The 15990-nt window shown below is 40.6% G+C and overlaps 1 protein-coding gene across 1 annotated transcript; it reads right to left on the minus strand.

The window, feature by feature from the left end:
- Window positions 1–9223: 9223 nt before the first annotated feature.
- On the minus strand, window positions 9224–11520 carry LOC122556282 (eotaxin-like). The gene is made up of 4 exons (XM_043702909.2): window positions 11319–11520; window positions 10889–11009; window positions 10352–10429; window positions 9224–9508 (listed from the first exon to the last, which is right to left on the minus strand). Exons 1-4 carry the CDS (start codon window positions 11380–11382, stop codon window positions 9478–9480), a joined length of 294 nt encoding a protein of 97 aa, XP_043558844.2. The 5' UTR covers window positions 11383–11520; the 3' UTR covers window positions 9224–9477.
- Between the last annotated feature and the right edge of the window lie 4470 nt (window positions 11521–15990).

Here is a 15990-nt window from a genome sequence, read left to right on the forward strand (position 1 = left end):
ATGGTAGCTAGGAAAAGGACGGTTTATATGCAGAAGGTAGGGTAGGGAGAGAGGGCTATGGAGTAAATGATGGGTGGAGATAGAGCCCAAAGAGAGAGAAGAACAGTTGAACAGACAAAGGAGTGGATAACGATACAGCCAGGAAAGTGAATAGCTTTTAATGGGGACCGTCAGTCACTAACAATGGACTGTGTGTAATAGCAGACTGTGTGATAACAAGGAAAAAGTGAGGACTGCAGATGCTGGAGATCAGAGCTGAAAAATGTGTTGCTGGAAAAGCACAGCAGGTCAGGCAGCATCCAAGGAACTGAAGAAGGGCTCATGCCTGAAACATCGATTCTCCTGCTCCTTTGATGCTGCCTAACCTGCTGTGCTTTTCCAGCAACACATTTTTCAGCTCATGCGTGATAACAAGGCCTGATGTGTGAGGTTGAGGTAAGCACATGGGAGAGCACAAGCCCTAAAGTTGTTGCACTCGATATTGAGTTCAGAAGGATGCAGGGTGCCAAGGAGAAATTGAGAAGCTGTTCTTCCAGCTTGCTTCACTGGAGCTCTGCAGCAAGCCTGAGACAGAGATGTTGGCCAGGGAACATGTGGGCTGTTAAAGTGGCAGGCAGAAGATCTGGGCAATTTCTTTTGTCCTGCTCTAATTTGTCTTTGTTTGTTATTCTTGCAAATTCAACCTCGTTCTGACTGATTCTCACTGCTATTCAGCCTGCAAGAGTCAGGCAGAAGTGGATACTGCAGATGCTGGACATTATTATCCTGATGAAGGGCTTTTGCCTGAAATGTCAATTTTCTTGCTCCTCGGATGCTGCCTGATCTGCTATGCTTTTCCAACGCCACTCTACAGTGGCACTATGGGTGGCACAGTGGCACAGTGGTTAGCACTGCTGCCTCACAGCGCCAGAGACCCGGGTTCAATTCCCGCCTCAGGTGACTGACTGTGTGGAGTTTGCACATTCTCCCCATGTCTGCGTGGATTTCCTCTGGGTTCTCCGGTTTCCTCCCACAGTCCAAAAATGTGCAGGTTAGGTGAATTGGCCATGCTAAATTGCCCGTAGTGTTAGGTGATGGGGTAAATGTAAGATAATGGGTTTGGGTGGGTCGTACTTCAGTGGGTCGGTGTGGACTTGTTGGGCCGAAGGGCCTGTTTCCACACTGTAAGTAATCTAATCTAATCTACTCGTGAACCCGCAACATTCAGCGCAGCGCTGATATCCCACTGTCTTGCTGAATCCCATTTCTGCTCCTGCCTGAACTATGCTAATGCCGCTGGAATGCTTTTCACCTTTAGTTTTTGTTCCATTAGATTTGCGTCAGTCAATTTAGCAGACATTGAAATATGAAGGAATGATCCAACAAAAAAAAATGAAAATCAATGCCCAAATCTCAGAATCTGAGAATTATTGATATTATTACTGCTGAAAGAGACCTTTCTTCCTATTGTTGACTGTGCTAATATTCCACTGAAGCTATCCAAAACTAATTTCACTGCCCTCTTACCTTGGCATAATCTTGAGTATTCCTGTGTTTTAAATATTCTCTTTAAATTTATTTCAGTGAGGAGAGGCAATGGTGTGGCAGGACTGTCAATAGATTACCAACCCAGAATAACAGGTGAATTGAATAAACAAATAGAGTCATACAGTCACAGAGCTGAACAGCATGGAAACAGACCCTTCAGTCCAACTCATCCATGCTGACCAGATGTCTTAAATCTAGTCCCAGTTGGCCCATATCCCTCTAAACCTTTCCTGTTCATTTACCTATCCAAATGTCTTTTAAATGTTGTAATTGTCCCAGCCTCGACCACTTCCTCTGGTGGTTCATTCCAAACATGCATCACCCTCTGCGTGAAAAAGTTGCCCCCTAAGTCCCTTTTAATTCTCTCCCCTCTCACCTTAAACCTATGCCCTCTACTTTTGACTCTGCTACCATGGGGATCCGGAATTAAAAGATAGAGTTTGCTAATGTCCTTTTGGAAAGGGAAGTTTGTCATCTTCACCTGAACTGGCTGACATGTGACTCCAGATTCACAATATAATTGACAGTTAAACACCAAGTGAAATGGTCCACCACGTTGTTCGGTTATATCAATTTATTGTTAAATGTGAGAAGAGGAAAGAAACTGGAGGGATGACCTGGCACTGAGAAAAGTACCAGAAAAGACAATGTCACACAGATAGCCCTGTTGACACTATTATGATCATAGATGGCCATTCAAGTGGAGAAATCAAATTCCAGAATGAAACTGGGTTGATAAACCACAAATAAAGCAAAGAATTATGACTTCTGGAAATCTGAGCCAAAATCATAAATTGGTGGTGAAAGACAGCAGGTTTGGCAGTTTTGACAAAGAATAACTGGACCTCAAAATGTTAACTCTGCTTTCTTTCCACAGGCCTGCTGAGTTTCAGCAGAAATTTCTGCTTTTTGTTAATAGATTGTAAGCGTTATTTGTGCAATTTGGTTGCCATGCAAATCAACTACTGAACATACCCACATGAGGCTGTCAATGTACTTTAACAAAAAAACATAAGTTTATTATACAAAAGAAAAGAAAGAAAGAAGTGGAACTAATATATATGATAGTTGAGAAAGATTTATACCATAAACAACAAGAGTAAAATCTTTTTGTGAGCCAAATCTTCGAATGAAACTCAAGCTCAGTGAAGTATCTTCACTCCAGTCTAAATCTTACATTTTTCTGGATATATCTGCATTGTAATGAATATGATGGAGGTGTTTATGGTGCAGAGCCAAATGAGTTCTCTCACCATGTCTTAACAAACTCACCTTGTTACTTGTCAACTACACACCTATGGTACCCCTCACATTCAATTTCTGCCACATTTTATCGAACACTATTCCCCCACAACTCACTACTCACCAGATATGTCAGAATTTACCAACACCCCATGTGCCCACACTATTTTGAAAAGCCCGTTGCACGCCCAGACCAGCATGCCAGTCCAGTGCTGCCCTGCAAGTTTCCTGACATTTTCCCCAGTCATGGGAAAAAGGGAGGAGTTGGTGGAAAGGAGGTCCTGGTGGACCGAGAGGTGTACAGGCGGGATGTCCTCCTCCCCAAGGACCCACAGTCAAGCTATGACACTAGGGCATGACATCCTCATCCAAGATTACTATATTGGTTAAAGTAGTCTCATCCATCAAAAGGAATGTCCAGCAATGTAGGAAGACAGACAACACTGCCATGGTAATGACCTCCATCTTCTCGCTGATACCATACACTGACTCTAAAATCTGTCACTGTACCTATCCCTGATTAAGTATTATGCTCGACCACTCTCACTGTTGCCTACAACGTCTTCCCTATTCACCCTCATCCAGCCCAAACTGCAATGTCACTAACCCTGCATGCCCTCTGTGCTGCCTACACGCTCGCTTGGGACAATTCTTCACCTATTTCAAAAGTAAAGTTGTACTGCAACTTTCACCTTTCAGAATTCCTGTCTTTTTTTTGTATTCCATGAGGAAATCAATCTCACAATAGGACAGAAAGTCTGGCCAGGTAGTGTGCTGCTCATCATTTGGCTCCTTACCCTTTCTGAGGAGAGGATCCTGACCCTGACCACCTGAAGCAGGGAATGGGTGAGTATTGAAAGCTGCCCTTTGACTCACTGTGCCGGGGTCCCCTGAGGGAAGGGCAACCGCCTTGATTTGAGAGACACCTGCAGACCACTATGACAAGATTCCTAGCTTTGTGTATGTGCTACACAGCAAGGTAACACAGCAGGACTGTGACAATGAACAAAATAAAGATGGTGAAGGTTGCTGCCATCCAGCTGGGTTAGTCTGAGCAAGCAGCAAGTGCACAAATGGTCAGAGGTGTAATGTTGCCTCATCCTGTGGAAGTATTGTGTCCTATTTATTATTTACTGAGATGGAAAGGAAGTGGGTGAGAGAGACTTGTGAAATTACATACGTAAGTGTCACTTTGTAATCAGCATTTATCAGTATCATATTTAAACTTCTCTCTTTAGCTGACTGTTTGGCGGTTGATTGTATGCATACAACAAACTTTTTGACCTCTTGTGCTTTTTACTCCTATCCATATGGCCTCATTTGATGATCTTTCGAAGATATTATCCCTGCTCAGTGCTGTAATTGATTCCTTGATCCTTATTGCATGTTCTTTCCAACTCTATTCCCCCTCATTATCTCATATGAACACCCTAAAGGTATGTTGAGTTTACATAGAACATAGAACAGTAAACAATATAGCACAGTACAGGTTGTTTGGCCCTTGATGTTGTTCCGACCTTTTATCCTACACTAAGATCAAACTAGCCTACATACCCTTCATTTTACTATCATGCATATCCTATCCAAGAGTTGCTTAAATGACCCTAATGTGTCTGACTCTACTATCACTGCATGCAGTGCATTCCACGCACCCACCACTCTCTGTGTAAAGAACCTACCTCTGACATCTCCCCTAAACCTTCCTCCAATCACCTTAAAATTATGCTCCTTCATGATAGCCATTTCCACCATGGGAACAAGTCTCTGGCAATCCCCTCTCTATCAATACCTGTCATTAACTTGTACACCTCTTTCAAGTCATCTCTCACACTTCTTCGCAATGAGAAAAGCCCTAGCTCCCTCAACCTTTCTTCATAAGACATGCCGTGCAGTCCAGGCAGCATCCTGTTAAATCTCTCTGCACCCTCTCTAAAGCTTCCACACCCTTCCTATAATGAGGTGACCAAAACTGAACACAATATTCCAAGTGTGGTCCAACCAGGGCTTTATAGAGCTGCAGCATAACTTCACAACTCTTCAACTCACTCCCCTTGTTAATGAAAGTCAACACACCACATGGCTTCTTAAAAACCCTATTGACTTGCTTGGCAACTTTGAGGGATCTATGGATTTTGACCCCAAGGTCCCTCTGTTCCTCCACATTACCAAGAGTCCTGCCTTTAACCCTGTAAGCAGCATTCAAATTTGACATTCCAAAGTGACTACTTCGCACATTTCCAAGTTGAAATCCATCTGCCACTTCTCAGCCCAGTCAATGTCCCACTGCAAGCTATAACAACCCTCCACACTATCCACCAAATTTTGTGTTATCGGCAAACTTACTAACCCACCCTTCCACTTCCTCATCCAAGTAATTTATAAAAGTCAAAAAGAGCAGAGGTCCCAGAACATCTCTGGTCACCGAGCTCCAGGCTGAATTCTTTCCATCACCCACCACCACCCTCTGCCATTTATTGGCCAGCTAATTCTGTATCCAGACAGACAAATTTCCCTTAATCCCATGCCTCTTAACTTTCTGAATGAGCCTACCGTGGGGAACCTTATCAAACACCTTGCTAAAATCCATGTACGCTACATCCACTGCTCTACCTTCATCAATGTGTTTTGTCACATCCTCATAGAATTCAATAAGGCTTGTGAGGCATGACCTGCCCCTCACAAAGCCTTACTGACTATCTCTAATCAAACTATGGTTTTCCAAGTAATCATAAATCCTGTCTCTCAGAATCCTCTCCAATAATTTGCCCCCCACTGACATAAGACTGACTGGTTTGTAATTCCAATGGTTATCCCTATTCCCTTTCTTGAACAAGGAAATAACATTTGCTACCCACCAATCATCTGGTACTTCTCCAGTGGACAGTGAAGACACAAAGATCATAACCAAAAGCGCAGCAATCTCTTCCCTCACTTCCCATAGAAACCTTGGGTATATCCTGTCTAGCCCAGGGGACTTATCTATTCTCATATTATTCAGAATTTTCAGCACATCCTCCTTCTTAACATCAACCCATTCTTGCATATCAGTCTGTTTCATACTGTCCCCATAGACATCAAGGTCCCTCTCACTAATGAATACTGAAGCAAAGTATTCATTAAGACCTCCCCTATCTCCTCTGATTCCTGGAACAAGTTCCCTTCACTATCCCTGATCGGCCCTACCCTCAATCTGGCCATCCTCTTGTTCCTCACATAAGTGTAGAATGCATTAGAGTTTTCCTTAATCCTACCTGCCAAGGCTTTTTCATGACCCTTTCTGGCTCTCCTAAGTCCATTTTCAGTTCCTTCCTGGCTACCTTGTAAACCTGTCTGATCCTTGCTTCCTCAACCTTAAGTAAGCTTCCTTCTTCCTCTTGACTAGATATTTTACATCCTTGTCACCCAAGGTTTCTTCACCCTACCATCCCTTCCTTGCCTCAGTGGAAAAGGCCTATCCAGCACTCGCAGCAAGCACTCCCTAAATAACCTCCACATTTCATCGTGCATTTCCCTGAGAATATCTGCTTCCAAATTATGCTCCATAGTTCCTGCCTAATAGCATTGTAATTCCCCTTCCCCCAATTAAATATTTTCTCATATTGTCTGCTTCTATATCTCTCCATGAGTTTAGTAAAGGTCAGGGAGTTGTGATCACTATCACCGAAATGATCTCCCACTGAGAGATCTGACACCTGACCTGGTTTGCTGCAAAGCACCAAATCCATTATGGCCTCCCGTCTAATATGTCTATCTACATATTGACTCAGGAATCCTTCTTGGACACACCTGATAAAATCTGTTCCATTCAAACTATTTGAACTAAGGAGGTTCCAATCAATAGTAGGGAAGTTGAAGTCACCCATGACAACAACCCTGTTACATCTGCACCTGTCCAAAATCTGCCTCCCAATCCGGGTCTATAGAAAACTCCCAATAAATTTACTGCTCCTTTCCTGTTTCCGACTTCCACCCATATGGACTCAGTAGACAAACCCTCCTGGACGACCTCTGTTTCGGCAAGGGAGATTGTAAGTTAATTTATCCTCCAAGACATGGTTGTAGGTATATCATACAAGCCCCATGTGCATATCTCGGTCTAAATCCTATACCTCTTATTCCTTAAGCTTCATGGAATGAAACATTTTCCATTTAGCCTTGCTGAATTCACTTTGTTCTTATCTTGCTTATGTTTTCTCTGCCTTCTAGACTCTCTTAACCAAGTTTAACTTATAATTACATCTCAGCTTCTCTGCTTTCTAAACATGTCCTCTTAGTCAGTCAAACTAGTCTAATCTGGTCCATATATGACTCTGAACCCAGAACAATGTGATTGATTCGTATCTGCCCTCTGGACAATACGTGATGGTCAGAAAATGCTGGTCTAACTGGTGACACCCACATCCAATGAACGAATTTTTTAAAACTCTACTTGCCAGGATCAGATCCCCCTATCAATTCAGTTTAAATCCTATCTAACAGCATTAAGAAACTTCCCCATGAGGATGTTGATCTAATTCATGTCCAGATGTAACATAAATATTGCAGCGATTCCTTTATGCACCAATTTATCATTGTGTTTACATAGGGAAATCAAACAAAGATCTAATGATGTGTCTATCCTATCTAAAATAGATTCAATACTGCTTTGCAATCTCCATCTAAATGCAAATCACTTCCCTGGCTTAAATCTGCCTTGATAGATCATATTTTGATTTATTTTTAGCAAGCTCTTTCACTGAAACCTAAGCATGCAAGGTTATAGATTTGGTTTTCATAATAAAAGGGAAGTTTATTAAGCAAAACAAATTAAGATAACATAGAATAAACAATTCTACTAATGTATAACACAAACATCAAGATTTTGAAACATGGTATAAAATATAAAACCATTAATTCCCAAAAAATATTCGAATACAACCCAAAAGCACCCCTTATATAGTACGCCAGTGGGAAAAAAACATTTCTCTAACATCCTAATAGGCTTAACATAACTGTGACTTTAACTCTCAGTCTGGAAATCTGACAGCTCATTCCTCGAGCTTTCGTACAGCCGAGTTTAAATGTTCTCAGCCTTAAATAATCTCTTCAGGTTTTTATCCAAACAATTCTGACCTGCGACTTTACTCTAAAGAAATCTATTATAACAAATCTTGCTTTCTCAGTAAGATTGCTTTTTACATCCATTTCCATTCAATGACTTTTGCACAACTTTCCCAAGCTGAACTTTATTTTCAACCTGTGGGTGTTTACCCTAAACTTGAAAAAGCTAACTGCAGAAGTTGCTGATAGAAACCCTGAAACACAATTATTTATCTTACTCAGTTATAAGCTCTCCTAATGTACATCAAAACTCATTAGCTCTGAAAACCACATATCTAGTTCTTTTAAAATAAATCACCATGGCTACAGATATACTCACAAATCATTCAGCCTTTCTGATACACAGAAAAAAAAACACGTTTCCAATTCAAATTTTAAGCATATAAACTTAAAAATAAATGAATTGTATCAAAATATATAGGAATCATGCATCCTACATCATAGTACTGTAACTCATTTCCAAATAATTCAAGAAATTGACCTTATCTTCGATTGTTGGATTCTCTCTCTGATTTTCATTCTAATTTGCTGGTCTATCTTTAGGTCTTTCTTCAATACTTTCCTTAAAAGAACATGCTTATGTTTCTGCCAAAAATAGTGATCAGGGAAAATTTTCCCATGTTTATGATGCTGCTAAGATATAGTAGCCAGATGAAACCTTAACCAATATGCCAATATGCCTGACTTAATTGTACTTGCTTATAGATTAATGTTGGCTGGAATCAATCCATAGGTAATGAATGGACAGTTTCCTAAATTCATTGAAATGCTCGTGTAGATGTGATGGGCTGAAGCACCTTTTCCAGCACTGGGCTGCTCTGCTTTATGACTCCATGATATTGATTAGATTAGATTTCCTACAGTGTGGAAATAGGCCCTTCGGCCCAACCAGTCCACACCGACCCTCCGAAGAGTAACCCACGCAGACCCATTTCCCTCTGGCTAATGCACCTAACACTATGGGCAATCTAGAATGGCCAATTCACCTGACCTGCACATCTTTGGATTGTGGGAGGAAACCGGAGCACCAGAAGGAAACCCACACAGACACGGGGAGAATGTGCAAACTCCACACAGTCAGTCACCCAAGGCTGGAATCAAACCTGGGACCCTGATGCTGTGAGGCAGCAGTGCTAACCGCTGAGCCACCGTGCCACCTCAAGTGGGCTACTGCACCAAGTTTAAGCAGTAGATTTTCAATTCAACATTTTCAAATGGATATGAGGCGAGACTTCAGGTGCAAATGGTTACTTCCCCACATAATCTCTAGTTCCCATGCTTATTGCTGAGTATTTATCATCCTTTTGAAAAACCAAAACCTGCTCTTTCAGATGCAGTTACAGAGAGACTCTCATTCCTTTTGATAAAGCCTTTTTTTATTTTACTAAAAAAAATCAACATTTCAAAAGTATAAAATAAATGTATATATTTATATATTTAGGAATTAAAGTGACAAAAACACTGAAACAGTACTGAATTACCAGAATAATATAAAAAATAAATTAAGATTCACATAATTGCACAGTCAAACACAAAAACTAATGAAGCAATATTGAAAATATCAGAGTCCTTATTTTCTCAGTCTTCTAGAAAGCATTTCATTTCACTTCATTGAGAGCTGTTACTCTGCATCCTGCCACTGTAATGGAAACACAACATTTTAAGTATTTGCGAGTGTATACATACATACTTTAGTCAGTACATTTCTGCTATGAATGCTGAACTTGTACTAATATATCACTTTCCTTATAATTCCATTATAGAATAGCAAAATAATGAACTTAGCAGTGACATAATCAGTAGTAGCCTGTTACTGTTATTTTATAATACTCATTAATAAATAGTACTCAGGAGTATGGAAACAAAAAAAAGTCTAGTGGGCTTAATGTGTTTAAATGACATTCACAGTTAAGATGATACGTGTAGTGAAGAAAGAGTCAGAAACTCTACTTAGTCTGATGCCTGCACAAATCTAATCTACTTGCAATTTTATTGAACCATTGTTATAGTACAGCCAGTACAAACTACTCATATAAATATGCATATATATTAGTAAATCAGAGATTTTAACTGCAAGAAAATCCATGTCCCATTATTTCTTGGAATTTTAACTGAATTGAAGAGGTGGAAATTGAAAAAGTGGAAATTGAATAAACGTGAAGTGAGAGTTTAATCTTGGCAACAACTGCAGGTGAAATATCAGGGAAAAACAGGCAACATAAGAGAAGGACTGAATGGGAGAACAACATCAGAAACTGGGCAGAAGGAGAAAAGACGGTTGCACGCAATGCACAGGTGGAAAAGTTGACAGTTCCTCATAGACTGCAACTAATTGTGGATGTTTGATAAGTCAGACTAACATGAATAAAAATGTTGTAATATAGTTTTTAGGGTAATGTTTAGAGTCACGTTTACTTTTTATGCTACTTAGACCTTCTAAATGTTAATGTCAATCTGTACTAACTTCACAAGCAGTACTTACTCAGTCTCTTTAATCTTTCTTGATACCCAGCGTGCTTTTGGATCAGCGCACAGAGGTCCTTTCTCTACTGTGTAAAATCTGAAACAGAGCAGAAGAAATTGCAATTTAGAAACATTGGGAAATGGATTAAAATTGTCTAAACATGTAATTACACATGAATCAACCCCAAGACAAATAGTGTTTCTTTTTACTAAATTGATCCAAATGTGTTTGCAGTGCATAATAAGCTAATTTTATCAGTTCGGTATTGGATATTTTCAAATTTTCTTTAAATGACAATTTTAAGAGTAGGTTAGCTCTTAAAATCTTTTCACTTAACATTGAAAAAACATTTCTCAATGTTTGATCAAAATTCAATTTTCCCACAAATCAAAGTCGTAGGAAATTTTATTTAAACGTTGGGATATCAGAAATTGAAAATGAAGAAAGATTCTTATCTAAAAAGGAACGAAATACGCAACAATGCGAAATGTTTAAAAATAAAAGATCAGACAGGAGGACAGATTTCTGGTTACAAGAAACAGAATGGTCTCATACATGATGGCTTCGACACAGGGGGCCAACAGTGGCTGCATCCTATAGTGTGTAATCAGAAATGGAATTGGCTTTCGGGACACCTTCGTGCAGCAGTTTGTAGAAACTATTCCAGGACCTCGATCTGAAAAATAAGACACATAATTTGAATAAAGTTTTGCTCAAAAAAACTTGCATTTTAAATATTATTTCATACTTTGCTGACTCAAGGCTGACTCAGATTGTTTTATAGTTTATGCTGTCACCAATTTTAACTCTCAATAGTCACTAGGCATTATCATTGAGCTGCCTGCTCATTGTTACAGTTTTCTGTTGTATTACTATCCCTTGCCAGCCTTGTACAATGGCACTGTGAAACACAGGTTATGTTAAATAAATATTATTAGTCGCTAAGATATAAGACAATGTATTTAAAATAAATATAGAAGCTTACATGATCTACTGAACACTGATACAGCACAGAAAAGTACAAGAAGCAGAGCAATTTTCAGTTGCATGTTGTTGAAGAATTGAAGTCTCTAACAGACTGACGTTGCCTATTCACTAAGCACGCTCAGTCAGCCAGAGTCCTTCATTGACTGCACTGAGCTCCGTTCTTTTATACATCGTTGTTTTAGGGGATTTCCTGTTCAAGAAAGGAAAGAATGTATGACACATAGAGGAGTGTGGAAAATAAAATGCAGATAAAAAGTACACACTTTAGTAAGAAGTGTTAAATCATACTCAGGCTCCATGTGATATCAGCCCAGGAAACGTAACTATTGGAGCGATGCCAATTCCTGTTTTTTTTAAAAAGAGGCATGATGGGTTTGAAATTTATTTGACAACTCATTCTAAAGATGCTTCCAACGCACTCATTAATGCTTTCATGACATCAGGTATGTCATTCATTTTTCAGAGAATCTTCATTAGAAAAATTCATTGTTTATTTTATAATATATCAACTTCACTTCTGAATGAAATGGAATTACTTCTTGCAAAAGTTCCTGCTATAGCATGTGTTATAGATTCTGTCGCCAGATTTCCTGGTGGTTCAGGAAATGAACCTCTTACCAATGCTTACACAAGGATTCAACTTGGGCAATATAAGGTCATATGATCAGATCATATAAGGGCAATAGCAACAGTGAAACCGTTTTGGAATAACCACATCACTTAAAGTAGAATAGAAGAACTCAAAAAAACATTATGTTCATATTGCACTTTTCTCAGTCAAATAACATTGTAAACATGGTGGGTCCTCTGCTCATGCAGTTTGATACAACTGAATGTTGTGCTAGGCCATTTCATAAGACATTTGCAACCTAACAAAAAGGATAAATAGGAAGAATTATGCTCGAAATATCAACTCTCCTGCTCCTCGAATGCTGCCTGACTGGCTGTGCTTTTCCAGCACCCCACTTTTTGACTCTGATCTTCAGCATTTGCAGTCCTCACTTTCTTCCAGTTGATTATAACATTACTGTGAAGCCTCTTCCAAGGACGGCCACCTTGAAGAAGTTCTCCTCCTCCCTGATGAAGAGCTTATGCTCCAACTGTCGACTCTCCTGCCCCTTGGATGCTGCCTGACCAGTTATGCTTTTCCAGAATCACACTTTTTGACTCTGAAGAGGGGAAAAAAGAGAAAAGCTATACACTTGTAAAGAATGGACAGGATTTTTCAAACTGAGAGAAAATTCTGATGTATTTATTTTGGTTGTCCGTTTACATTGGAGATTGGTGGTGCAGCATCCCCTTGGATTTTCCCCACTGCAGCCAATGGTTATTCATCCAGGGGAGTCCATCAATAACTGGTGACAGGCATAAGGAAGTTCTAACTTGTTAAGGCAAGCAGCATTCGTAAAGGGCAGTCAGCAGCCATCATACAGACTACATAAGGTCAATGGGAAAGAAGGTGAACAAGGTAAATAGTGGCTATTGGACATGTGTACTGATCTCCAAAGTGTGAACTTGGTTAAACTGCGTAGGCTTGACAGGAGACAGAATGGTTTCGCTGACACTTCCAGTGGGGAGAGGGGGGTGTCCTTGCATATCCCAAATGGTATCCATGAGATATGAGGCAAGATGGGCAACCCATGCATTAGGCTTCCTTTTTCTTAATTCATTCATGGGATGAGGACATCATTGGCTAGGCAGCATTTATTGCCCATTCCTAATTACCCAGAGGGCAGTTAAGTATCAACCACATTGCTGTGGGTCTGGAGTTACATGGAAGTACAGACCAGGTAAAGATGGCAGTTTCCTTCTCTAAAGGACATGAGTGAATGAAATGGGCTTTTCTAACAATCAAACAATGGATTCATGGTCATCATTGGACTCTTAATTCCAGACTTTCTTTTATTGAATTGAAACTCCACCAGCTGCCATGATGGGATTTGAACCTGGGTCCCCAGAACATTACCAGGGTCTCTGGATTAACAGTCCACTTTGATCAGGGACCAGTGTCTCAAGAGAGATGAAGGCCTGATTCACACTGAGACTCATGGTTTGTCAGAGTGATTCACTTTATTGCCAAAACTGAATGGCGCTTTCACCAGGCTTGGTATTGGCATGATGCTGTGCATGGAAAGTAACATAAGTGATTAAATACATTTAGATTACAGAACACAGGTGACACCATGTGCACACTCTGAATACTTGGGAGTAGACAGGAAATAGAAGTGGTGCATCAATCCATGGAGAAATGACTGATAGAGGCGGAGGCATTGGAAGTCAGGCATCATACAGCAGGGCAACACTGTCACTAAGAAAAGGGTACATGTGGAGCCTACACTGAGGAAGTAATGCAATGAGTACAAGCATCAGTACTTCTGATTCATATCTTTCTGCCATGATGAAGACTGCAGATCAGAACGATTCTTTGAAAATCCAAATCATTCATTTGGATGAAGGATAAATAACTTTAGGACCACATGCAATCTGAAGGAAAGATCTGTGAACTGATTAGACTCTGACACCATACAAGCTCATCCTCCACATGTGTAAAGGCACTCATGTCAGCAGGTAATAACCCATTGTTAGAACAGGGCACTGAGGCACACAAAAGGTGATAGAGGCAGCGATAGTGGCAGCTATTCCCTATCAGAGGACTGAGTATGGGCCTAGATATGCAGCTTCACTCCAGTGATAACTCTTGGAAGTCATCGATAAGGGATGGCATTACAGCTGTGTTAAGGGAGGATATTTCCGGAAATACATCCAGGGATGTTATTTGGGAGGAACTGAGAAATAAGAAAGGGATGATCATCTTATTGGGATTGTATTGTAGACCCCCCAATAGGCAGAGGGAAATTGAGAAACAAACTTGTAAGGAGATCTCAGCTATCTGTAAGAATAATGGGGTAGTTATGTTAGTGGATTTTAACTTTCCATAACATCGACTGGGACTGCCATAGTGTTAAAGGTTTAGATGGAGAGGAATTACTTAAGTGTGTACAAGACAATTTTCTGATTCAGTATGTGGATGTACCTACTAGAGAAGGCGCAAAGCTTGACTTACTCTTGGGAAATAAGGCAGGGCAGGTGACTGAGATGTCAGTGGGGGAGCACTTTGGAGCCAGCGACCATAATTCTATTCGTTTTAAAATAGTGATGGAAAAGGATAGACCAGATCTAAAAGTTGAAGTTCTAAATTGGAGAAAAGCCAATTTTGACGGTATTAGGCAAGAACTTTCAAAAGCTAATTGGAGGCAGATGTTCGCAGGTAAAGGGACGACTGGAAAATGGGAAGCCTTCAGAAATGAGATAACAAGAATCCAGAGAAAGTATATTCCTGTCAGGATGAAAGGGAAGGCTGGTAGGTATAGGGCATGCTGGATGACGAAAGAAATTGAGGGTTTGGTTAAGAAAAAGAAGGAAGCATATGTCAGGTACAGACAGGATAGATCGAGTGAATTCTTAGAAGAGTATAAAGAAAGTAGGAGTATACTAAAGAGGGAAATCAGGAGGGCAAAACGGGGACATGAGATAGCTTTGGCAAATAGAATTAAGTAGAATCCAAAGGGTTATTACAAATATATTAAAGACAAAAGGGTAACTAGGGAAAGAATAGGGCCCCTCAAAGATCAGCAAGGCGGCCTTTGTGTGGAGCCACAGAAAATGGGGGAGATACTAAATGAATATTTTGCATCAGTATTTACTGTGGAAAGGATATGGAAGATATAGACTATAGGGAAATAGATGGTGACATCTTGCAAAATGTCCAGATTACAGAGGAGGAAGTGCTGGATGTATTGAAACGGTTAAAGGTGGATAAATCCCCAGGACCTGATCAGGTGTACCCGAGAACTCTGTGGGAAGCTAGAGAAGTGATTGCTGGGCCTCTTGCTGAGATATTTGTGAGGTGCTGGAGGACTGGAGGTTGGCAAACATGGTGCCACTGTTTAAGAAGGGCGGTAAAGACAAGCCAGGGAACTATAGACCGGTGAGCCTGACCTCAGTGGTGGGCAAGTTGCTGGAGGGAATCCTGAGGGACAGGATGTACATGTATTTGGAAAGGCAAGGACTGATTCGGGATAGTCAACATAGCTTTGTGCATGGGAAATCATGTCTCATAAACTTGGTTGAGTTTTTTGAAGAAATAACAAAGAAGATTGATGAGGGCAGAGCAGTGGATGTGATCTATATGGACTTCAGTAAGGCGTTCAACAAGGTTTTCCATGGGAGACTGATTAGCAAGGTTAGATCTCATGGAATACAGGGAGAACTAGCCATTTGGACACAGAACTGGCTGAAAGGTAGAAGACAGAGGGTGGTGGTGGAGGGTTGTTTTTCAGACTGGAGGTAAAAACAATGACTGCAGATGCTGGAAACCAGATTCTGGATCAGTGGTGCTGGAAGAGCACAGCAATTCAGGCAGACTGGAGGCCTGTGACCAGTGGAGTGCCACAAGGATTGGTGCTGAGCCCTCTACTTTTTGTTATTTACATAAATTATTTGGATGCGAGCATAAGAGGTACAGTTAGTATGTTTGCAGATGACACCAAAATTGGAGGTGTAGTGGACAGCGAAGAGGGTTACCTCAGATTACAACAGGATCTGGAGCAGATGGGCCAATGGGCTGAGAAGTGGCAGATGGAGTTTAATTTAGATAAATGCGAGGTGCT

This window comes from Chiloscyllium plagiosum, unplaced genomic scaffold (assembly GCF_037043375.1).
Source record: "Chiloscyllium plagiosum isolate Xiang-an unplaced genomic scaffold, Cpla_swu_hap1 HiC_scaffold_13, whole genome shotgun sequence".
Taxonomy (NCBI): Eukaryota; Metazoa; Chordata; class Chondrichthyes; order Orectolobiformes; family Hemiscylliidae; genus Chiloscyllium; species Chiloscyllium plagiosum.